This window comes from Littorina saxatilis, linkage group LG8, assembly GCF_037325665.1.
Source record: "Littorina saxatilis isolate snail1 linkage group LG8, US_GU_Lsax_2.0, whole genome shotgun sequence".
Taxonomy (NCBI): domain Eukaryota; kingdom Metazoa; phylum Mollusca; class Gastropoda; order Littorinimorpha; family Littorinidae; genus Littorina; species Littorina saxatilis.
The window spans coordinates 60,645,486-60,670,485 of record NC_090252.1 but is presented as its reverse complement, the minus strand read 5'-3'; the positions used below and the strand labels follow the sequence as shown (position 1 = coordinate 60,670,485).

Below are 25,000 nucleotides of genomic sequence, written 5' to 3'. Positions count from 1 at the left end.
CTTGTTGCTAAGTACGCATTTGTCTAAATCTAAAAGAAAACAGCTTGCAATAGTGACAACAGTATTCAGTGTGCGATGAGGCTTATAGTTTGCGCCCAAAACCCCACCTTATGGGTTGGTTAAGGCCGCATTAATGTCAGCAAGAGATGGAGTCCTGCGTAAAGGCATGCCACCTTTCTCAGAAGGCTAATCAGCCTAGGGTTTCACACTTGAAAAAGACGATGACGTCAAAAATGACTATGCAGTCATGTTTTTTTTTAATATAACCAAACCATCAGTCAAATACGAGTGAGCAGGCCGATATCTAAATCTGACCATTATCAAGAACACCGGGTGTATGCCTCATTGTACCTACGGTGTGCGACAACCAGTTCCAAACAGACCAGTCTAGGGCTGTCTTAGAAAAAAAAACACATGTTTATGGAGGAAAAGCTCGAACGGCTACAGCGTAACCTTCAGCAGAAATACAGCAAAATGATACAGAGAGATAACACCCACTGCTGACAGTTAGCAGACCGCTGGGGGAAACAAACTGCAAATAACAATAACAGATGGGGCGGGGATGTAGCTCAGTCGGTAGCGCGCTGGATTTGTATCCAGTTGGCCGCTGTCAGCGTGAGTTCGTCCCCACGTTCGGCGAGAGATGTATTTCTCAGAGTCAACTTTGTGTGCAGACTCTCCTCGGTGTCCGAACACCCTGGTGTGTACACACAACCACAAGACCAAGCGCGCGCGAAAAAGATCCTGTAATCCATGTCAGAGTTCGGTGGGTTATAGAAACACGAAAATACCCAGCATGCTTCCTCCGAAAGCGGCGTATGGCTGCCTAAATGGCGGGGTAAAAACGGTCATACACGTAAAAGCCGTGGGAGTTTCAGCCCATGAACGAACAAACAAACAAACAATAACAGATAAAATATTCTTCAGCTTGTCCAAAACAGATAAGTTGCGCCTTGCCGTTTGAATTCTGTGTCGTCTTCTTTCAAACTGCTTTTTCTTAAACATCCCCATTTGGGACCTATGTACTTAAACACTTTGTTGCAAGATCCTGTCCTCAAACAAAATTGGGCAAGTGAAATAGGACATTGCCTGCATGCTTACTTTAAACATATAAGTTGTTGATACAATGTTTTTGGTTTAATAGTATTGGTAGCTGTATATATGCCACAATGAGAAGCTAAGTAGCAGCAGCAGAAGGCGTGTGTGATTTCATCATCCGTTTTCAATTCAACCATATCAAAGGAATCCTCACAGTAGATTCCACTACAAAGCGAAGCCTGAAGTACAGCTAGGGTATCCTGTTTATAGGTTGATTTATTTCCAATATAAATCTAAGATCTACACTAGTATGTGTATGTGTCAGTATCATCGGTGCCACCCTTAACTCCAAGACACATTGTTTTCATGAATCGAGAATGTATGTTTGAAAAAAAAATGATGAAGTTTGGAATTGCGATTTTTTTACTTGCAGTCCATTGAAGACGTGCCGAGCACTGACATTCACCTGAATCTGTCCTCATTCACTGACGACATCGGACTGGAGTACCAGCGAGGTACCTGTACCATGACCATGCAGATAAACGCCTCAGAAATAACTCACTACTTTCACGTGGAGATACAGCCTGGTGGTGGACGAACGTTTGCAGACACGGTCACGATTGGTCAGTTCTATGCTTGAAACAACCCCTCATCCGATGAATCTCAATATTTTATTTTTAGATTCGTGCTATTTGGGGACTTTTACTTTGCTTTAACTTTGTCATGAAACTATTCTCTCAGGAAATCGTAAAACCACATCATTTCAACACCCCCCCCCCCCCCCCCCCAATCAACAATTTAACGTCTGTGTTATTGATTCAATTGTGATGTTTGAAATTTTGGTTTTAAGGATACATCCCATTTCAAATGAACTATCCACAAGATCAACATAGATTTACCCAATCATTATACATGGGACATATAGGCATATTTTTACATACAAACAATCTACCGCTCGCTGTTTTTGTGCAGTATAGGATTTGTATTTCTCAAATTATTTTTGTAACTGCACCTAAGTTAATCAATTCAGCCAGCATTTTTTCACTCTGCCGAGGATGAAGCTTAACCTTTGGATTTTGGATGCGTCCAAATGAAGCATAATGTTATTTCATGTAATGCCACATGCATTGTGAAGTCAACACACAACTATTTATTTGTTGTTGTTGTTGTTGTTGTTGTTGTTGTTGTTGTTGTTGTAAGTTTTTCTCCAAACAAAAACTCAGCAAAAAATGATTGCGACGAATGTTGTTCCCTGACCAAACATTCATTCACATATAATTTTGTTCAAACTGTGGGCATTGTGCTTGGTACTCTTACGTTAGATCTGTGAAACAATATAAAAAGAAAAGGATATCTAAAATTATCTTCCTCTAGTCCAACATTGATTCTGTGTGATATAAACGTTTTAGCTAGACAGAACATTGGAAATTACGGATTAATGTTTTCTTCTGTTTATATATTGAAGCATGTACATTTGTGTGTGAAATTATACTTCATGCGCATGAATATGAATGCTACAAAACTGCACGTCATTCTGTATAGTTAAATGTGTCCTTGAGTGTTACTGATACAATTAAGTTTGTCAGCTGTCTGCATTGCCGACGTACTGTTGGCATTCATGATACAGAGATGTTTCCGAACCAAGCGTTCCATACGGTTTGTTCCTAGTTTCTTGACGTCTGTCGTCTCATATGTTCGGATGTAAAACTAGGCTCTGGCACAAGAAAAATGTACAGTAGATTTTGGAGGACACTGACTTGTTTGAGGTGCTGTTTTCGTAGTCCAAAGGGTTATGCTTATGTGACATTGAAAATAATGTCTTGGTTTTGTCCACAGAAAAACCCGGACCAAACCTGACCACAACGTGCCCAGACTACGTGACAGAAGGCAGGGACCTGACCTGTGAGTGCAGCCATCTTACAGCACAGCACGGCAACCCGCCCGCCACCATCTCCTGGCGTGACGTCACGGACACTACAGTTCTGAACGTCCAGAGTGTGGATAGGAACCTGAGTGGGACTGTATTTGTATGTACGTCTGTGTGGGGTGAAGAGACACCAGATGCTGTTCTGTCTTCTGAAAACTACACGTTGCTCGTGGCATGTGAGTACCCATGCATCAAAACAAACCAAACTGAGTAACAACACCAAAAGTATTGCGACACATTGTGCTCCACAATTCAAGCATTAATTTCCGTATCATCTCATTTACATTTTCTATGCCATTTCCAGCCGTCCACTTGACTATTTGGATCACCTTTCTGATCAAAGATTTCTTTTACAGGGATCATGTTAGCCGCTGAAAAAAGGATACCCTAAAACTCGACCAGACAAAAACGGAAGGGGCAAATTACAAATCAACAAACAGTTGTTATAGGCAAAACTTGACAACTTTTACATACGAGAGAAAGTCAAACCAAATCCGGAGCATTACATGACTGAACAAATATATGTAACAATCCCACTCTAAGTACGTCTAGTAGACGGGCGCAGTGGCGTGGTGGTAAGACGTCGGCCTCTTAATCGGAAGATCGTGAGTTCGAATCCCGGCCGCGGCCGCCTGGTGGGTAAAGTGTGGAGATTTGTCCGATCTCCCAGGTCAACTTATGTGCAGACCTGCAAGTGGCTTATCCCCCTTCGTGTGTACACGCAAGCACAAGACCAAGTGCGCACGGAAAAGATCCTGTAAACCATGTCAGAGTTCGGTGGGTTATAGAAACACGAAAATACACAGCATGCTTCCTCCGAAAGCGGCGTATGACTGCCTAAATGGCGGGGTAAAAACGGTCATACACGTAAAAATCCACTCGTGCAAAAACACGAGTGTACGTGGGAGTTTCAGCCCACGAACGCAGAAGAAGAAGAAGAAGAAGAAGAAGAAGAAGAAGAAGAAGAAGAAGAAGAAGAAGAAGAAGAAGAAGAAGAAGAAAAAAGTACGTCTATGTAGGTAAAATATTCTGAAAGTTTCAAAGCAGTTGATCCATCAAGTTATTGCTGAAATACATGAGCGCTTTTTAATCATGGTACCCCCCAACATTGTCCGGTCAATTTTGAGGGTACCCTTAATCTAGCGGCGGTCACGGGATCCCTGTAAAAGTAATCTTTGATCCAAGAAGTGTTCAAGATAGTCAAGTGGACGGCCTTAACTAGCACAGAAAGGTTGAATGAAACTCCACAGTAATCATTGCTTCCATTGGCGTGGAAAATGTGTTTCAGTATTTTGTTTCCCAAGTTTATTTGTTAACAACAATACCAATTGGGTACTTTTCACAGATGACAAAACATTATTGAAAAAAAACCAAGGTAAATCTTAATACTTTCAGATCCAGGCGCTCCAGAAAACAGCAGCCTCGTTGTGGACAGCAACTTCACAGTGACAGGACGTGTGCACGTGAACAAGGTGTATGGACCAAACGGAAGTGTCGCCTGTCTGTGGTATTACTTGCCCAATAACGATGTGAGTTACGTGTTGTCAATGCAATTAACCATTGCAGTAGTAATAGTAAACTCACGCGCTAATGCTGGGAGGCCTTTTAAAAAAAACAGTTTATTTATTATCCTTGAGCTTTATCAAGATTATTTTTCCAAAGATTCTCTTGAGTAAATATTCACGATCTTCATGTGTAAAACGTGACGTGAGCACAGCTCAGTGTCCTTCAGTTTCCCCCAGAGGGTTACTATGACAACCAACACATTAATTAGTGTGTAACTTGCTTAACAAAAAGGAAATAGCACAGTTTGATATAATCTGATTCTCTGAGGTGACAGAGGGTTGGAACTGTATTGTTATGGCAGTTTCAAAACGTGGTGTCTGTGTCTTTGCTGCTGACATCTTCTTAAGTACAGATATTGAATAATCAACATAATCTGAAAATAGTGACACAGTTGTATGTCGGAAGGCATAGTTTGCACCCGTAAACCAACCTTAAACGTTGATTAAGAAAATGATGAAGTTTGAAACTGCGCTTTTTATTTGTAGTCCATGACCATGAGAAGGGTGCTGCGCGATACCACTCACCTCACTCTATCATCATTCACTGACGTCAACGGACTGGAGTACAAGCGAGGTACCTGTACCATGACCATGCAGCTAAACTCATCAGAGACCACTCACTACTTTTACGTGGAGATACAGCCTGGTGATGGACGAAAGTTTGCAGACGCGATCAACATTGGTCAGTTCAGTTTGTTGTCTATATATATGCTAACAAAAGAATCCTATCCGAAGAATCTCATTGTTTTCTCTTGTTAATGTTATCCAGGTACGTATACTTCGCTTCAACTTTTTCATTCGCCTATAATCTTTAGAAATCCAATAACTGTCTCCTTTAAAATATTCCCCAACAACTGTGCATGTATGTGATTGATTCCTTCGTGCTATCAGGGTTTAAGCTTTTAAATGTATGGTACTTTCCACTTCGAATCAATCAATTAGAAGATACACATAGATCTACCCTATCATATAACATAAAACAAAGGCTTCTTTTCACATATTAAAACTGTACCGCTCGGTGGTATTGTATTTTTGTATTCAATGTTTTACCTGTACCTACGTCAATCAATTCATGCAGCTAGTATTTCTCACTCTGCTGAGGGCTGAACCTCAGCCGTTGGAATTTAGTATGCGTCAAAATTGGTCTTCATTGCAGTCGTACTGCTAGCATTCATGATACAGAGATGTTGCCGAACCAAGAGTTCCATACGAGTTGTTCCAAATTTCTTAAAGTCTGTCGTCTCATATTTTCGGATGCAAAACTAAGCTCTGGGACAAGACACGTTTCCAGTAGGACACTGGTTTGCTGGAGGTGTGTCCGTAGCATGACTCAAAGACGAGGAGTATGTTTATGTGACATTGAAAATAGTGTCTTGGTTTTGTCCACAGAGAAACCCGAACCAAACCTGACCACGACGTGTCCAGACTACGTGACAGAAGGCAGCGACCTGACCTGTGAGTGCAGCCATCTTGCAGCACAGCACGGCAACCCGCCCGCCACCATCTCCTGGCGTGACGTCACGGACACCGTAGTTCTGCGGGTCCCCAGTGTCCACAGGAACCAGAACGGGACTCTGTTCGTCTGTACTTCTGTCTGGGGTGCGGGGACAGAAGAAGAAGTGTGTTCTAATCACACTTACACGTTGCTTGTTGCTTGTGAGTATAAGGGAGAAAGCCCATTCGTTATCATTGGTTATCATTGTTCTGTTGTGTATGTTGCGAAAGATCCTTCTACCTACACCTGTATGTGTTTTAATTAGGTTGTAGTTTAACGCCCAAAAGCGGCCGGAACACGTCCATCCGCGACCATAATTTTCATAATTGATTACAACCTGAAGTAGAGTCATGTTAAGTATGGTTTTGGTTTTTGGGTTTTAATGTCCCTTCAGCAGATGCTAGCTGCTATTCGAGACCGTCATGTTAAGTATACGCGAGAGACTTTAAGCGCTTAATTCAACTAATAAATAGTGTGTATTACAGATGATGACCCTGAGCCGTTTCCATGGGTCGTTGTAGGCGTAGCTGTTGGTGCTACTGTCCTGGTCATTATCGTCGTCATCGCAATCGTCGTCGTTGTATACAGACGAAAAGGTAACCTTAGTGTGATACTAATAAGTACATTATCTTAAAATAGTGAGTTTCAGAGCAAGCCCTTCAATCTTATTTCCTGTTGTGTACAAATATAAGTGTAGCTATTGATTGCAAAGCCTAGACTCAGTGTATTTTGATTCTGTGGGCATAAAACATTACGATACGTTATAATTAATTTCCTTCAATGCTAGATGGGATCAACCTCGTTTGTTTCTGCACGATTGTTATCATGCGCTCTTGAGATTCAAAAATTAAAAACAAATTCTCTAAAATGTACAGTTTGTAAGAGTTTGTTTGCTATGAATGTGATGTAAACATGTATAGTTTAGAAACACTTCAGTTTAATTAGGTTTTGATGAATTCTGCTTGATATATGTATTGTTTAACATGAAAGTGAACATGCATTGCAAATGATGTTCGTTCTTGAAACCATTCTCGGATACGCTTTCGGTTTTAGCACACAGAAAAGGAGCTGTGGAAAACAAGGCTGAAGACAATGCATCAGATGATGGTAAGTTATGTTTTGCTGGCTCCTTCTGTGTATTAAACACACACACATTGTTCTGCGTTACGCCTTTATAATGATTGTATACCCGACTACAAATGGTAGTCTTCTGTAAAGTATTTATACATTACTCAGTATTCACTTCTGTTGAGTCATTCTCAAGTGTATGTGTGTGTTTGTGTAAGGGGGTGTTCTGATTAATTTTGACACCACAAGGGGTCAGGGGAAAGATATAAAAGTAACATGTTCAGCCTCTTGCAGATTTAAGGTAGTTGTACCGAATTCTGCACTATGATACTTGAATTTGTCTGCAGAATTCGAGGAGCACATCAACGACCTCTACCAAAGTTCCGACTTGGACACCCCTCCCCTTCCTGACCAGTGCACACCAGCATCTGCAGCACAGCAACAACAACAAGCGTTCCCTCGTCAACCGCTGCAGGCGTCTTCCGCTCTCCGCAGCAGCAATACTGAGAGTGCTGATCCCAATGGTATCCAGGAAGTGACGAAGACTGCACAACCCGATGGCGTATACAACGTACTGGGGTCAACACCACGTGGAGATCAGAAAGCTGACGCTGTTTACAATCACCTGACCAAATTGTAACATGTATTTTGTTTTCTTTCTGTGAGGCGATGTTGTACGTATATCTTGAGGCAACGATCGTCATCATTAATCTTGTTTGAAAAAAAAACCCACAGAGTTCCATTGTTCCAAACATACCACAGAACGTTGATAGAACAATTTGTTATATACATTAGGCCAAAAACAAAAATAGGTGTGGTTAAGGTAACATAGCCCGAAAAAATAGGGTAGGAAGGTAGGCAATCACTTTTTGTTTTTTAACTGTTTTTTCTAATGTGTACAAATTAAACCTACTCGACAGGGAAATAAGTGTGCGACTCGAGCGCTGTCACTTTCATTGCGTTTTACGCACTCGTTTTTGTGTTTGGTTTTTTTTTTTTTTTTTTTTTACAAATGTAATAACAAGTTATAGGGTCGGCCGCTAAAAATAGGGTAGGTCGGGTTACCGTAACCCACACCTATTTTTTTTGTAGGCCTTATTGTCCTTGTGGATTTCCCCGGTCTCGATGAAATGTGGGCTGCTATCCCTGTGGATGCGTGTCCAGTTTTGGTGTTAAAGTTACTGAACGTATCAGGTGCACATAGTCCCCAGAAACTTTGCTAATGCCTCAGGCAGCTATCCTGAGAAAAAAAATTCCAATGTTCATTGACTTTCATGCAAGGAGTCAACAACTACTTGTTTTGGGAATAAATTTTTATTACGTAAAAAGCCTACATGGAAGTCAATTTATCTCGACAAGGAGGAGAATTCTTTCTATTTAGGTTACTTTACGTCACGACATTGCGTTTGATTACGTAAGAACATTGTAAAAGATGTAATCACGGGAAATGTCAGTAACATTTTGGCGGGAGATGCGAACTGACAAACCGCATACCATTGTGTTTGGTTGGCAACGTCAAAGTTATGTGTACAGTAGGTATCTGTCAGATGGCTGTGTACAGCTTTTGACTGTTAATATTTCAATCTGTGACAGAAAGACCAATCGTTGCTTCAGCAATGATGTGACTCCTGCACTAACCCAATAACCATCACACGTACACAAGCGTTTGTACACACACACACACACACACACACACACACACACACACACACACACACACACACACACACACACACACACACACACACACACACATACACACACACACACACAAACAAGTCGCGTAAAGCAAAAGTAATACATGTAGTCAATATGTTTAATAACAGAATGAAACTGAACGCACTGCGTAATTTCACAACAACACCCGCGGCCGGCTCGCTGATTGATTGAAGTGACAAGCCAGTAAAGCTCAGTAGTGTACAGCGCTTCATAGGAAAGCATACTTTTCTCTATTCTGTGTAACTTTCTGAGCTCGATCCAAACATAACATATATATATGTTTTTGAATCAGAAGAAGATGAAGAATAAGAAGAACTCATTTTTTGGATCGAATACACATTTGGTTTTGATCAGAATGTTCAGATTTTTAATGACCAAACACATAGAAAAATTTTTAATGTTCCAAGCTGAAATGCCATCCCAAAGTCTAGGCTTCTTTGAAGATTGCTTGACCGAACTTTCAATCAATGTGTCTGAAAAATAAGAGTGTGACAGTGCCGCCTCAGCTTTCACAAAAATCTGAATACGACGTCATCAAAGACATTTAAATAAATAAAAATGAGAGAGAAAAACACGTCTGGGGAGATCATTTTCAGGAACTTTTATGTAAAGTTTTATGAAGATCGGTCCAGTAGTTTTCTTTGAATTGCTCTACAACTACCCGCACACACACACACACACACACACACACACACACACACACACACACACACACACACACACACACACACACACACACACACACACACACACACACACACACATACGTACCTCCTCTCGATTCCCGCCGTCTATGTTAAAACTTTTATTCAAAACTTGACTTAATGTAAATAGAGAATAGCAATTTGGCTGTGCGATAAATGTACCGTTACTATTTAAATGCAAGCAAAGTTGAATATTGGCTGTGGGACACGTGAAGGCAGACAAACCTTAACTACAAAGATTTCTGTGAAAATCTGCAAGACCAAGTTGTGTACCACAGTACAGTCGTAACAGCGGTTAAATGTATGGTTAATTTAGTGTATTTGTTGCTTACTGACATACTACATGTGGAAGCGTTTGCTATTTTAAGCAAACTGATTTTCTTATATTTTACAGTTAAATCGCTTTATTTGTGGGTACCATGATATCATTAATCGATGGATATATCAAAACTATATAATTTTTGTATATAATGGTTTAATCTTACATATTAATTGAAACTATTCAAACAAATTTGAGAGAGAGAGAGACAGAGAGATAGAGAGGGGGGGTGGACAGACAGACAGAAAGAAAAGAATAACAATGGCTAATGGTTATCTCGACTGCATTTGTCGATATGCATTATCCTGAATGCAATAGTACATAATTATATAACCAGGGTATGTCAACTGATTCCAGCTATATGGTTTGTAGACCAGATATTTCCGTTCATACAGCCTTTTTTTAGCACTAGGTCAAAGAAACACGTTTCGGTCAGTCGTGTCGGCAGTGCACTTTTGCGATATTGCCAGAATAAGGTAGCAGATTGATTGGGCTGTGTGTACATGAATGACCAAGGTGATAGTCGATTATACCCACGCGGGCCAAACGTTTACATTACAGAGCACTTAAGGTTATGTCATTACAACTTATTAACTTTTAAACATCAGTCCACTTGAATCAAGTTGTAGGTTTCATAAAGGCGTTCTCTGTCTTGTATCAACCTTATCAAGTCCAGTCTGCTCTTTTGTTTAAGTAATCTTTGGAATTGACATCCTTGCGCTCTCCCAAATGCCGTAAATGTGAAGACTTTTATTTGTTATTAATGGCACATTCCGTTCTCACTTAAATATGTTAATATGTCTAATGCCTTGTGTTATTCTACCTTTTACAAATGTCGTTATTCGTTGATACCACAATGCCGGATCTGGGGGGGGGGGGGGTTCCTGGGGTTCCGGAACCCCCCCCCCCCCCCCCTTGCCTTCCAATGTACCTCTCAGAGAGAAAAGAAAAGTGTTGAAAATGTGTAATTTTGATTCCCAATTGCAAGGAAAGACCAAAAAATGACCTCACAAATGCAAAATTTTCTCGGCTTATGAGAGGCTTCGCCCCCCAGACCCCCCAGCGGGGCGTTGCCCCTGCACCCCACCGGGGCCTGGGCGGCCCCTCGACTCCTGCCTTCAGTTAGAACCCCCCCCCCCCCCCCCCTCAAACGAACTTGGTCCGGCCCTGTACCATGCCATGTCTTATGTATTTATTGTGCTGGACGGTTAATACCTGCAATAATGTTGTTCTTTTTAATCTACCCCCTAATTCACAGAGGATCTCCATCCACCCCCCCCCCCCCCGACATTTACAGTGGTGTTGCTTGTGCAAACATATTTCATTATGCATTTGATAATGTTTTTGTTTGTTTGCTTGATATTTGTTGGTTTGTGCGTTTGTTTGTGTGTGTGTGTGTGTGTGTGTGTGTGTGTGTTTGTGCTGCTATTGTTTGTTCATTTTTTTGAACATTTATTTAACGTATAATCGTTAGATTAGTCCCTCTCGTGGGCGAGGGCTGGATGTAAAGGTGCACGTGTTTGCTTATGCTATAGTACTCTTGTTAATAAAACAATTAATGTTGTCTTTATTTTGTCTTGTCTTGTTTCTGTTTCTTCTGTTGATAGAGAAAAACATACACACTGACAATGTTACATACACACTGACAATGTTACATACACACTGACAATGTTACATACACACTGACAATGTTACATACACACTGACAATGTTACATACACACTGACAATGTTACATGCATGCACTTTCATACGCAGACAAGTATTGTAGTTCTCACACCAAATTAGCTTAAATTTGCTTTTTATTTAATGTATTTTTCAATTTGTCAATAATTGTCTCTCGCTTGATGAACACCACTTCTTTATCACACACCCTGCTTCTAATACAGATTACTTCCTTATCTGTCGTTAAGCTAGAGTGTTTTGCAGCCGACTACACGCATTACTCATCACTTCTATAAGGTGTAACAAGCACGTTCAATGTACCAGACCTACCCAGCCGATTGAAATTGTATTTTGTTTGTTTGTTTGCTAAACGCCCAGCCGACCACGAAGGGCCATACTTATCAGGGCGGTGCTGCTTTGACATATAACGTGCGCCACACACAAGACAGAAGTCGCAGCACAGGCTTCATGTCTCACCCAGTCACATTATTCTGACACCGGACCAACCAGTCCTAGCACTAAACCCATAATGCCAGACGTCACTAGATTGCCAATTTTAAAGTCTTAGGTTTGACCCGGCCGGGGTTCGAACCCACGATCTCCCGATCACGGGGCGGACGCCTTACCACTAGGCCAACCGTGCCGGTATTTAAATTGTATTGATATATATAAGGATAAGATTCATATAGTCCTGTGAGGTTACCCTCATGGAAATTCTTGCTGCTTTCTCCCTGGCGAAAGCGAGCTGCCATACAGTATACGGCGCTACCCGTTTTGTTTTTCTTTTGTTCCCGCATGCGTGTATTCATGTTTCCAAACCCTGAGACTTTCGCTGTGAACTTGATTTCTGTATCGTGCGCATGCGTGCACAAGGGAACGTTCGGCCGAGGGAAGTTGCTAAATGTCCTTTATATTTGCACAAAAAAGCGTGGTTTCGGTTGTATCGCCGTGGATGAAGTGCTCGTATACCTGGTCCGGTTTGCTCCTGTGAATGGTCGACAGAAGATATAAATTGCAACATCTTTTTATTTTCGTGTATGAAATAACGTCCTGTTAATATCCCATTCTTTGACAGGCAACACACCTTGCAAAATCTAGCAGCGGCAGTCCAGCAGACGGTATTTCCAGTGTTTTGCACTGAATCAGCAAACCCTCCTTTCCCGATACAACGCCCATTGGATGCAATGTTAAAATTAGGTTACCAATCTGAAACAATTAGTCGTTGACTATCTTTTCAAACAATCCTTGTTTTCTCATCATCTGCAGATTTTCCACAGTCACCATTCGCAAAATTGATCGCAGGAGAAGTCAGACTTTCGAACAACAAACATTATGCAACGTGACGTCATATTCAACTGGGCAAATTGATGTAATGGGAAGCATCAGGTTTTATCTCAGATACAGATCCGTGTGGGTTTTTTTTTTTAAATGTTCGTTGATTTTCGTCGGTATACATCCGCAATGGGTACGCGCACTGAAAAGTCTGCAATAGCCAACGTGGACCATACGGGTAGTTGTGACTAAAAAAACATGTTTTCAACAAATAACTGTGTGTTAAAATAGCAAAATAAACGCTATTGTGTTTTCAGCGTAGCAATAGGGTCAGATATTTTGACTCGAACAAGTCTTAGATTCGTTGACATTATACTCGTCTTGTCAGAATATCATACCCTATTGCTGAAAACACAATAGTTGTTAATAAACGTCCTTTGCTCTGCATATTTGTTTCACTTCCCACCCCAAACAAATAAACTGTGCAACCCATTCTAATTTATTGTTCTGGTTTTGTTTATAGTGAGCAACCAATGGCTGAGCCTCACATACTACCAGATATGTCAACTCTCATATCATATGTATCAGTTTTGTTTCATTTGGGTGGGTTGCTTTTATTTCTGATTAGGTTTAAGAAGTGGTTCGCAGCTAAAAAAATGCTGCTAAAATAATTTGTTGATAATTGTTCACGTACAAAACAGATTTAGCGTGAATGATTGAAACCTGATAGTGATACACATTCTTCAGGTTCGAAATGACGCCCTGTTAAAACAAAGTATTTTTCCTGGTTACGCCTTGGAAGGCATTTTAGGCTTCAGCGCACAACAACGAATGCGGAGTCAACGGGAGAATGGGAAAATGGAGCATAGTGAGCGCGAGCGTCTTACCGTGTAACGCGTGACTCGTTTAAACAAAGAGCGGTTTCAAAAGTGTCCTGGTTTTGAGTGGTGGGAAGGGCGTCTGTTAATATTGAGAAATAAAGGAAAATTCATCTATCAGAGGTCGTCGTTGGTTGGTCCGTGACGTCAGAACCATGTGCTGCTAATAGAGGATATTTATACCATTGCAGCCATGAAAGTCTCACAAATGCCCCATTGACACACGCACATCTCGGCCGCGGATGGAAAAGAGCAATTACAGAGTCTTCCTTGTCGAGTAAAGTTTTCTTCGTTGTGATTTCCTCACTATTGTTGGTACTATATTCCCGTTCACTTTAACACAGGCAGAGAGAGCTCTGTTGCCGATTAATAAAGTCGTCGTCACTAGTTTAGTTTTCCAAACCCATCTTCAGCCTTTCTTTGCGATCTAGTCAAAGATGTGTGTACATACACTACACGTTCAATTTGGTTATGTTTCTAATTGATCTTAGCAACTTAAAGATCTGTCATGGTGTTAACATTAAGTACCTGTCTTCATGGAAATTTGAATCAGTAAACACTGTCTGCACTGACACAAGGGACGTTGACAGTCAACATGATAAGACCAAGGGAAGCAACCACAGGGATATGTCACAGCGATCGGGAAAACCTGGTACAAGTAACACGACAATTTGTCAAGTTAACGCCATGCAAACTATCTTCAGGGAACACTTAATGATTTCTCCACACAGAAAAAATCTTTTCGTTCTCTTCTTTTTCTTCCCAGTAGACCTTTAACAAGATTTGAAGAAACAAATGCGAAAGTAATGAACTTTCAGATCCTTCTCTTTACAGCGATAGACCTGCATGTAAATATGTGACCCTCTACCACGAAATGAGTCGCATGTCACCTCAAGCGGTTCTGCGCTAGGCTTAATATAAGTCCGGGGAGTGTCTAGTCACAGTGTGAGGGTCACCATAGCCACAGGCTTATAACTCGAAAAGTGTTCACTCTTTGCTAAAACGGTTTTCACCACTGGATAGAAAATAAAACAACTCTTTAAGAAAATGTAAAAATATGAAAATCATGAAAAGGTGACATGCGACTCATTCCGTGGTGGAGGGTCACAAGTTGTTAAGCATGGAGCTTGCCGTGTGAACTGACAAAGGAAACACACGTGCATCGGCCTAGGATAGAGCTGCCTGCTGAAGAGACGATACAAACAACAATCACCAACTAACCAACCAACCATCTCAGGTAGATGATGAAATAAATGTACATTGCAAATGTATTTACGAAAACAAAGAAGTAATGTAACCAGTTAGTGAATGGCTTCCTACAAAACATGCAGCTAGGTAATTTGCGAGGTCCAAAACGTGCGCGATGTAGACAGGCGCCATTGTATGTTTATGCCAAAACTTGAGTCAAAATCCCTCTCCTCTGTAAAGAACCTTTGCTGTGCCTTCATATATAAACAGCTTTATTACACCATGTCCGGCCCCGATCAACACACAGTGTGTACTGTGTATACCAGGCAAGGTATGCATTTTGTGAGAGCACCACCGCACAGCGGGCACTGATTTATCAACACCTAACTTGATGTTTCATGTCCCACAGGCTTGTAACTACTAGCATTGTTAGTGCGCTAACGGGAACGGGCGGAAGGGCGCCTCCCACAGGAGGGGAGAGAAATTCAAGTTTTACGCCCAAACCCATCTTCAGCCTTTCATGTTCCCGGGTGTTAACCGGACGTTAGATGAGATACACAAGTGTACGCGTGCTTAGGTGGTATCAGCCATCTGCACTTATGGCAGAACGACCGAGGTCGTTTACGTGCCACTGTGGTGACACGGGGGTGGGAGATGGATACCGTCTCTGGGTCTGCACATACAGTTGACCCGTGTCCATCCCGGCCCGTATTCGGTCGCAAGTCCAGTGCCCTAGCTACCACCTGAGATACCCGGGCTCCTGAGTTGACTGAGTTGTTGGTACGCTATGATCAACACATAAGGGGCAACCGTGACTGTTCATTCCAAGCCGTCAGAACAGACGACATTGGAATGTCTCCCCTTCTTTTGTCATTCCTGAGTTTCGCAAAGGGCGTGAGGCATAGAGCATCAGAAAGTGTTAAATGCATGGGCAAAAAGGAGGGGAATAAAACATGGTTTATACATGTAGCAGCAAAACGGCGGAAGAGGGACATTTTCTCGGACTCGTGGGGCAGATGTTAGACGGTAACATCGAGACAGCAAAGAATAAAGAAAAGCCCTTTACCCCAACCACCACCAACATTCACCCTTTTCCACTTTCACTTGGTGTTAATACTGTATATACACATTTCCCAACGCACCCTACAAACAATGGATATATAGACAGATAGACCTCGAATTCAGGTGTCGAACATGTTAGTGCTCAAGGATACAAGCAACATATTCGCGTTTTTCTTCCTCACAGCTAATCCTCATTGATTCACAAAATACCAATGCAACAAAAATTAAGAAAAGAAATCTAAGAACAAAACACAAACAGAAATTGTAGAAAAACACACCCACAAACACACAGTCATAATGTGTTTTAATAAGCAAATATTCACAGGCATGCACGCGCGCACACACACACACACACACACACACACACACACACACACACACACACACACACACACACACACACACACACACACGGGTTAAGTTTATGTGTTCCACTTTCAATGAACGTCTCTAGCTGTAGATGTGTGTGTGTGTGTGTGTGTGTATGTGTGTGTGTGTGTGTGTGTGTGTGTGTGTGTGTGTGTGTATGTGTGTCTGTGTGTTTCTTTTTGGAATAGGTGTGGCCGTGGACAGAATTGCTCAAGTCAGTTATACAACTGTACATGACATTATTTATAATGTTATTGCAATGTTAATTTATTTGCCTCTTATAACCCAGAATGTGCATTTCTCTTTTGAGACAGTAATGTGTTATTTTATTTCACTTGGGCATTGTATTCTCTTGTAGTTTACATCTAACGTTCGTGTAGCCATCCTATGACACTATGATGTTGACTGCAATACAACCATAAATAGCATCACTGAGTGTCGTCAAGACTGCGCTTTGTCTTGTCTTAAAGCCATATGTACTCGATGACTATACACGCTAATTGCTTTACCAACAGCTGGAGACATGCTAAATTAAGTTCCCTGCAAAATATTGTGGTCTAGGACCCCTTCAATGTTGAGATATGTTAATTTTCATTTTGATCTGGATCGTCCTATTTATAGATTTGCCAACAGAGGAAGCGTTGACGCAAGGGAAATAACTCCGCGTCTTTGTTTACATCCAAAGTTTTTGAGACTCTAAAACAAGCTGTAATGCATGTATATGGTCCGCGCATGGCGACATATCGTCATTACATGGTCTTATGGTGCGTTTGACATCGATTATGGGCAAACTACACTTTGTAAACACGGGAGCGCGTACATATGCCTTTAAACCATCAGAGTGAAGATGTTGTACAAATGCCATTTCGTTTGTTCCAGTAGACAACCACCCCAGCTACGTTTATATACTCCTCAGTAAGGATGCAGTATATCTTTGAAAGGTTAACTTTTATTAAGATTGTGTTTACATATGTCTGAACACAGCATACGAGTGAGTTTTACGCCACAATGTCATGTTTTATATGTGTTCATGTTAAGAGTTATTGATTGGCTTCGAATATGTATGTGTGCTTTGCACGTTTATTGCCGTGAGCTGAAGGTACGTCCAAATATTGGTACTAACTCTAACGGCTTTCTCTTTCTCGAGGGTGCGCAACCTACAACGTAATGTAGGGCAAGGCAAAGTCAGGTAAACTAAGGTAGGTTAAGGCGTGTAATAAAACACACACACACACACACACACACACACACACACACACACACACACACATATATACACACACACACACACAAACACACAATCACACACACAGACACACACACACACACACACACACACACACACACACATACACACACACACATACACACACGCACACACAAAGACACCCCCCACACACATACACACACACACACACACACACACACACACACACACACACACAACCAATTAACCAACCAACGAGGAAAACCTAACGTGTTCTTTTGAGTGTGGACAGTCTGTTGTCAACAGTAATAGTGTCATTAACCCCACGGCTGGCTTTCAAAGCGTCACAGTGTGAGCATGGATAGTGTTGAATTATTTAATAGAGGCGCTCCTTTTTGCAAGTGGTTTTCATCAGAAGTATTTCGAACAAGGACATAATTTAGAGACCGTTATTCAAGTGTTGCCCTTTCATCACAAACGCACACCAACACAACCACACGCTTAGGTTACACCTCGCTGTTGTGTATTGCGTGGTGACCCTTTCGTGGCAATGCGGATGTTTAATATCTCCCTTTGTAGAGGATCGGATATACACACTAACTGAACACTACAACATTTTGCCAGTCATTTGATGTAGCAATACAGTAGTGACCTTATCACCGACTCACATGAGATACACGCACGATGGAACAAACAGTGTTGGTGTTCTGCTGCTTCACCGTGTGTTTTACACAAGGTAAGCTTTTTATATTTAGTCAAGTTTTGATTAAATATTTTAACATCGAGGGGGAATCGAAACGAGGGTCGTGGTGTATGTGCGTGTGTGCGTGTGTGTGTGTGTGTGTAGAGCGATTCAGACTAAACTACTGGACCGATCTTTATGAAATTTGACATGAGAGTTCCTGGGTATGAAATCCCCGAACGTTTTTTTCATTTCTTTGATAAATGTCTTTGATGACGTCATATCCGGCTTTTCGTGAAAGTTGAGGCGGCACTGTCACGCCCTCATTTGTCAACCACATTGGTTGAAATTTTGGTCAAGTAATCTTCGACAAAGCCCGGACTTCAAGCTTGGTGGCTTAAAAATTGATTAATGACTTTGGTCATTAAAAATCTGAAAATTGTAATAAAAAAATAAAAATTTATAAAACGATCCAAATTTACGCTTATCTTATTTTCCATCATTTGCTGATTCCAAAAACTTATAAATATGTTATATTTGGATTAAAAACAAGCTCTGAAAATTAAATATATAAAAATTATTATCAAAATTAAATTGTCCAAATCAATTTAAAAACACTTTCATCTTATTCCTTGTCGGTTCCTGATTCCAAAAACATATGGATATGATATGTTTGGATTAAAAACACGCTCAGAAAGTTAAAACAAAGAGAGGTACAGAAAAGCGTGCTATCCTTCTTAGCGCAACTGCTACCCCGCTCTTCTTGTCAATTTCACTGCCTTTGCCATGAGCGGTGGACTGACGATGCTACGAGTATACGGTCTTGCTGAAAAATGGCATTGCGTTCAGTTTCATTCTGTGAGTTCGACAGCTACTTGACTAAATATTGTATTTTCGCCTTACGCGACTTGTCTTGTTTACAACAGCGTGGTGTTGTCTTGATCAAATGTGCCTTTGCGGTAAATACACGCACGCACGTACACACACACGCACACACACATACACACACACACACACACACCACACTCACACACACAGACACATACACACACACACACACACACACACACACACACACACGTACAAAGCCGCACGGACGTACGTACTCACACACACACACACACACACACACACACACACACGCTCACACACACACACACACTGACACACACACATACACACACACACACACACACATGCACAAAGCACGGACCGACGTACTCACACACGCACACGCACACACACACACACACACCCGGACACACACACACACACACACACACACACAAACACACACACACACACACACACACACACAATGCCGCGCAAGCACACACACACTTACTCCGCCCAATATAAATTATTATTCCCCCCTCTGCTTCTTTACCTCTGTAAACTTGTAGGGGTAGTTATTTTTCGATAATGACCCAGCAACCAAACAAATAACGACCCAGCAACAGCCTGAATCCTCGATAGTGCAATGGGTTGAGAGGTTGTTCTGTTTCGGTACTACTTTTTGCGACTGAAAAGTTCCGAACGCTCTAATGTACGAAGTATACATCTCTGGAGCAAACAATACAAACATACCGCATTTAAATTAACAACTACAGGCCTGAACACATGAATCTCCATATAAAATCCATGAGTTCGGTTGTTTTCTGAATCTAGATCTGCCGTGCTCAAACCGTTCATCACAAGCAATTTCCCAAGGCAAGTAACTCATACTTTGTCTAGCGACAAGAGTAGTTCCCCTTCTTTTCACTGAGTTCCTTCGACAACAGACTGCAATCCGACGGTCAGTTTTCAACAATATTTCATTTGATACACAGATCACACGCAACCAAATGCACACATCTCATCAATTTAAACAACATAAAGGGGTTTCATACACTATTTTCCCCGGAAAACTGAACTTCATACAGTTTTTAACGTTGGAACACGGGTGCAAAAGTTCGTCTGCTAGTCCCATTTGACGAAAAAAACATTATCCTAAGCGATATCAAAACATATACAGAACACACAATATCTGCCTTTGCCGCCACAGCAGAATAACAGCATATCTGTGTACTTGATTGTAGCCCAAAATAGGAAAACTGACAAGAAGTGTTAACAGAATGGAATGATTTGCACGGAACTATACAACCGCGCATTAATCGATCGCCTGCGCAGGTTGACTGGTTGAGAGAATAGGATTCGATCAAACTTTCGCAAAAAAACCTCCTCTTTTCTTTGAATAACTGAAGAAAGGAGGAATAAAGATGTTACACACCTCGTCTCAGTGATTATAAAAAAATAATGGTCTCAGTTCGCGGTCATGAAAAAGCTCGCTAAAGCTCGCATTTTTCATGATCCGCTAACTTCGACCATTATTTGTAATAATCACTGAGACTCGGCATGTAACCTCTACTTACTATACCGCATTTATGATTGTGCTTGTAATGTGGTTTAGATAAAAATAAAAATAGATATCTAAACGAGTTAATAAGAAAGGAAAATGGACACTAAAATCACAAAATATTACAATCATCTTCAAGTACCTAGCGCTGTCAGTGGTCTTGGTGGGGAAGTATCGAGATATTTCCTCAAAGCAAACGGGTCTTTTGTGGTTATCATTTGCAAGACGAAAATGTGATCGTGTTATATAACATCCTTTACATTCATAGAAACCTGCGATGCAACCTTAAACTGAGGTAAAGTCGTCAGTGTTCTTGTACACGAAGTTGTAATAGGATGCTTTTGAACTACGACTATGTGTCATAACACAATTAGGGCGTTCACGTCGCTTTGGATTTGTAAAGAGCACAAGGGGAACTCCTTGACACTTTTTCATAACAAGGATGTAACCATGTAATTACACTTGATATATAATAAAACTTGACCAGATCGTGATTACTATGGTGTTAATGACTTCCTCTCTGTCTCTGTCTCTGTCTCTGTCTCTGTCTTTCTCTCTCTCTCTCTCTCTCTCTCTCTCTCTCTCTCTCTCTCTCTCTCTCTCTCTCTCTCTCTCTCTCGGGGGGCTCTCGCGAGTGGTCGCTGTGGCAAGACACGAACACATTTGCTGTGACAAAAGTTCAACATTTTCAGCAACAACAGCCACAAAGATGTCAGTTTTAGGCCTACCTAAAACTGTGGAGTCTATTCTGACCACCATTATCGCAGACCACGCTCTTATCTCCTGGAAGGTGACAGGCGAAGGCCACAAACCTGTCGTCGTACTTCGCTTCAACTCCGCAGAGCAACAAGATGGCGAGCCGACATTACCAGTGGGCGCGTGGAGACGCAAACCCCCGTCATAGATACGCCGCGACAAGAAAAGGGCAAAAGACAGGCGTGCTACTTCACGGACTGACGAAACAAGAACAGAAAACATTGTGACACAGTGCTCCACAGAAACAAACTAAAGACAAGAATAAGACAAGGAACTTAGTCGATAAATATCGACAGGGGGCCGACAAATGGTTTAAATGGGAAATGTGTGTATATGGGTGTGGGTTTGAAACAAACAAACAAACCAACCCATGTGAACCCCGGGCCGCAGGCCTTCGATGTAGTGATTGAAAAAAAAGGATGTTCTCAAATGGTTCAATTCTCATTTGGTCTGATTCTCAAATGGTACCGGTATACTCCCCCCCCCCCTGGCCGCAGGCCTAGGAGTAAAATTTTATAGACACTGACCTTCTTCCCAGGGGTCATTGACCCAGTTTTAGCTATGAGAGGTGGTTCGCCCAGAGGCTGTAGAGTATACTGGGGCGGTCTCTTTGATGTCTTGAGAGGAAACTTGGCCAGGGTAGTACATGCACCAGAACTGGTGGACACCAAGGACAAACATGAAATCGAAGCAGTTTGCTTTCAGAGGGAACGGTCGTCAGCAACTCAAACTTCTCTGTTTTCTTTTTTTTTTTTAAATCTGACTTTCTTTGTGGCCCCCTGACTCCGCCCCCCTCCCTCTATAAGGACCCCCCTCCACAAGGACCGATTTTTGTCAACATTTTAAAGGTCGCTAGAGAGGGGTTCCACTGTATGACCTAACCGCTACTGGCAGACGGCCTCAATCTTCACGCGCAAAGACGAGATTAATAGGTGCTCGGTTTTGGTATTTTGAATTACATTACATTAAACCTTTGTTGGGTTTCATGGTCATGGCAACAGCCATAATAATATTACATGATGTATAATATCATATTTCAGCATATGTGAATTACATGTCATCATACTAAACTGTCATACATTTTTATTCCTACATTATTCTGATTGATCACAACCAAACCTACTATCATTGGACACATCCAAATGCAAGCGCCTGTTCTTGACAATTTAGATCAGTGCAATTTCCTGGGTCGGGCTTTGCCACAGACACTCACGGTTTGGCCTGTAGGTAAAATGTACAATGTATTTTCTGATTTGTGCACAAAAGCTTTTTTTCTTTTTTCTTTTTTTTAACATAACAATGTTTAATGTCACTGTATGTTTAAAAGACCATGGTCATATTTGTAAAAAAAATGTTAAATTAGAAAATAAATAACATTTTGGTTCATGATTTTTCCTACACCTGTGCTAAAGATAAGAAATAAAAATGTCGGGTATATAAGTCACTCAAATACAGCTAGGTATGAATGGCTCGGTTTGAGTTTGTTGCAGTTGACCCTGCACAAAGCGACATATCATGTTTTTGTTGAACAATTTTGACGTCACCCCTCCCATAGGGTGACGTATTTCACAACTTCCTGTGTTACACAAACTCTGTGATGACCAATTTTGACGTCACCCCTCCCATAGGGTGACGTATTTCACAACTTCCTGTGTTACACAAACTCTGTGATGACCAATTTTGACGTCACCCCTCCCATAGGGTGACGGATTTCACAACTTTCTACAGATGAACAATTTTGACGTCACCCCTCCCATAGGGTGACGGATGTCACAACTTCCTGTGTACACAAACTGATGACGTATTTCACAACAAAATGGCGCTGCCCATGGTCAACCTCGAAACTATCCGTATAGAATGGGGGCGTCCTCGCCCCCATAAAAATAAGGCAGTAGGCATACTTCGCCATGCGGTCTATTTTTAGCCTCCCCTGAGTTCCTGCTTCCGTCACAACATGACAGTACACATCCCTGTGTTGACACGCCACGCTCTACACGTGAGACAGACCCACTGCCTGCCACTGACACTAGGCGTAGTAGAGAGGAACATGTGAACAATAAAGACGACACCATGTGTTTGGGCGCAAGTGGTTGGCAGACCAAAGACTGTTCGCATGATAGTGCGGTAAATCAGACAGACGACAACAGTGAGAGTCTGGCACACATGGAAAAGATAACGTCTGAAAGAGGTATTGACATCAGACACATCAAGCTGCTGGTTAGTGAACTGAGAGACCGCCGTAAACAAAGACTTATCCGCGATGGAAAAAGAAATGAATCTGTTGATAATATGGCTATTCCGATAAACACGTGGGGGAATTCGGTGGCTGTGATTGGATGGTCTCTTTCGATCATCAAAGCATAAAGCTACGGAAGTCGGCCATTTTTCTCAATATCCAAAAGCATATTGTCAATAACAAAGACGCATGGTTCCGGTTTACCCACCTGTACCACACGATGTTTCACTGATCGACAACAGCATACACTGACAAATTGAAATTCTTCTCGGGAATGTTTTTCAGCTTTACAAATGTCGATAGCATACCCTTTTCTGCTAACTTCCCGATGAAACAGGACTAAACCTATTATTTTCTGTCCCTAAACACCACAAAATGCCCGAAGTCGAAAGATGTAGTACAAACAGGGGAGTACAACAGAACAGCCGTTTTTGTGTGCCTGTGAGCTTAGTTCACAGTTGCCGACTGACACACATTTTCGCATTCGGCTTTTCCTATCTCGTAACTCCACACTAAATACCCCACTCCCCCTCTGAAGTATTGATGTACAACCCATGGCACTAATAATCATGTAGTCGTTTATAACTGAGGTTGAAAAATTCGCTTCATGACGAGACAAGTATAAATGCCATTCACCCAAACTGGAAACGTCGCTGCCGTCTGCTCGCTTTGTACGGATTAGCTGTTCTCTTTACCTCCCCGTGTTGCATCCTAGTTCTTCAGTTGTTTCTAGTTTTCCGTTGATGTTGTGTTTTGGTCTTCTTCATAAGTAGTCTTGTTCAAAATTTAAAAAAAACTCAAACTTATTTTTGTTGTATACGAATGAACTAATAAAAAGCTGTTTAACAGCTGTGTTGTCAAATCGAGTTTTTTTCCAAAGTCAGTGTGGCGCCTGCGCAAAACTAATGCGCATAAGAAACGGCGTCTGCTATCAAAACCTGAGATCAACGCATCGACGCAAACACGTTTAAGTTTGGAACAACAAATAAAGGTCAGAACAGCTATATAATCGCTATTGTATTTTCAGCGTAGCAATAGGGTCCGATATTTAGACTCGAACAAGTATAATGCGACTCGTCTTCGACTCGTCGGCATTATACTTGTCTCGTCTAAATATCGGACCCTATTGCTACGCTGAAAACACAATAGCTGTTAATGTTGTACTTGAAAAACATATTGGCACTCAGAGTTTGTACTGCAAAAGTGATGATGTTGTGCTCATGTATGATTTCAACACAAATCGTAAACGCTGGTTCGTCGACCAGTCAGACAGCATGACCAAGCTTCAGAAACAGGCCATGTCGTGTCTTCGGACATTGCCCCCGATCAGCAAAGATCGGTACGCTGAGTTGTACACATAAGAACTGGACGAAGATCTGAAAATAGTGTCTCGAGTAGTCCGCTTTTACTTTGGATGAACAGTTTCAAACACCGTGATGTTTTTTTTATTATTGGA

General features: G+C 41.5%; 2 protein-coding genes across 7 annotated transcripts in view; both read left to right on the top strand.

Moving 5' to 3' along the window:
* Positions 1–25,000, top strand: part of LOC138974009 (uncharacterized) — a 146,553-nt gene that overhangs the window by 67,394 nt on the left and 54,159 nt on the right. For 4 of the 6 annotated variants that reach the window (XM_070346698.1, XM_070346697.1, XM_070346700.1 and 1 more), the window contains one exon: positions 7,441–8,402. The exons of 1 other annotated variant lie outside the window; for it this stretch is intronic. In XM_070346698.1, the coding sequence (XP_070202799.1) occupies positions 7,441–7,733 (293 nt within the window). In that variant the 3' untranslated portion in view covers positions 7,734–8,402. Of the gene's footprint in view, positions 1–6,510; positions 6,622–7,078; positions 7,133–7,440; positions 8,403–25,000 lie in introns of those variants that run through there. One more of the 6 variants, XM_070346699.1, reaches the window with a different exon arrangement.
* LOC138974775 (uncharacterized) overlaps positions 17,967–25,000 on the top strand; it is an 86,231-nt gene continuing 79,197 nt past the window's right edge. The window contains exon 1 of the mRNA XM_070347500.1: positions 17,967–18,211. Coding sequence (XP_070203601.1) covers positions 18,160–18,211 — 52 coding nt within the window. The 5' untranslated portion in view covers positions 17,967–18,159. The remainder of the gene's footprint in view (positions 18,212–25,000) is intronic.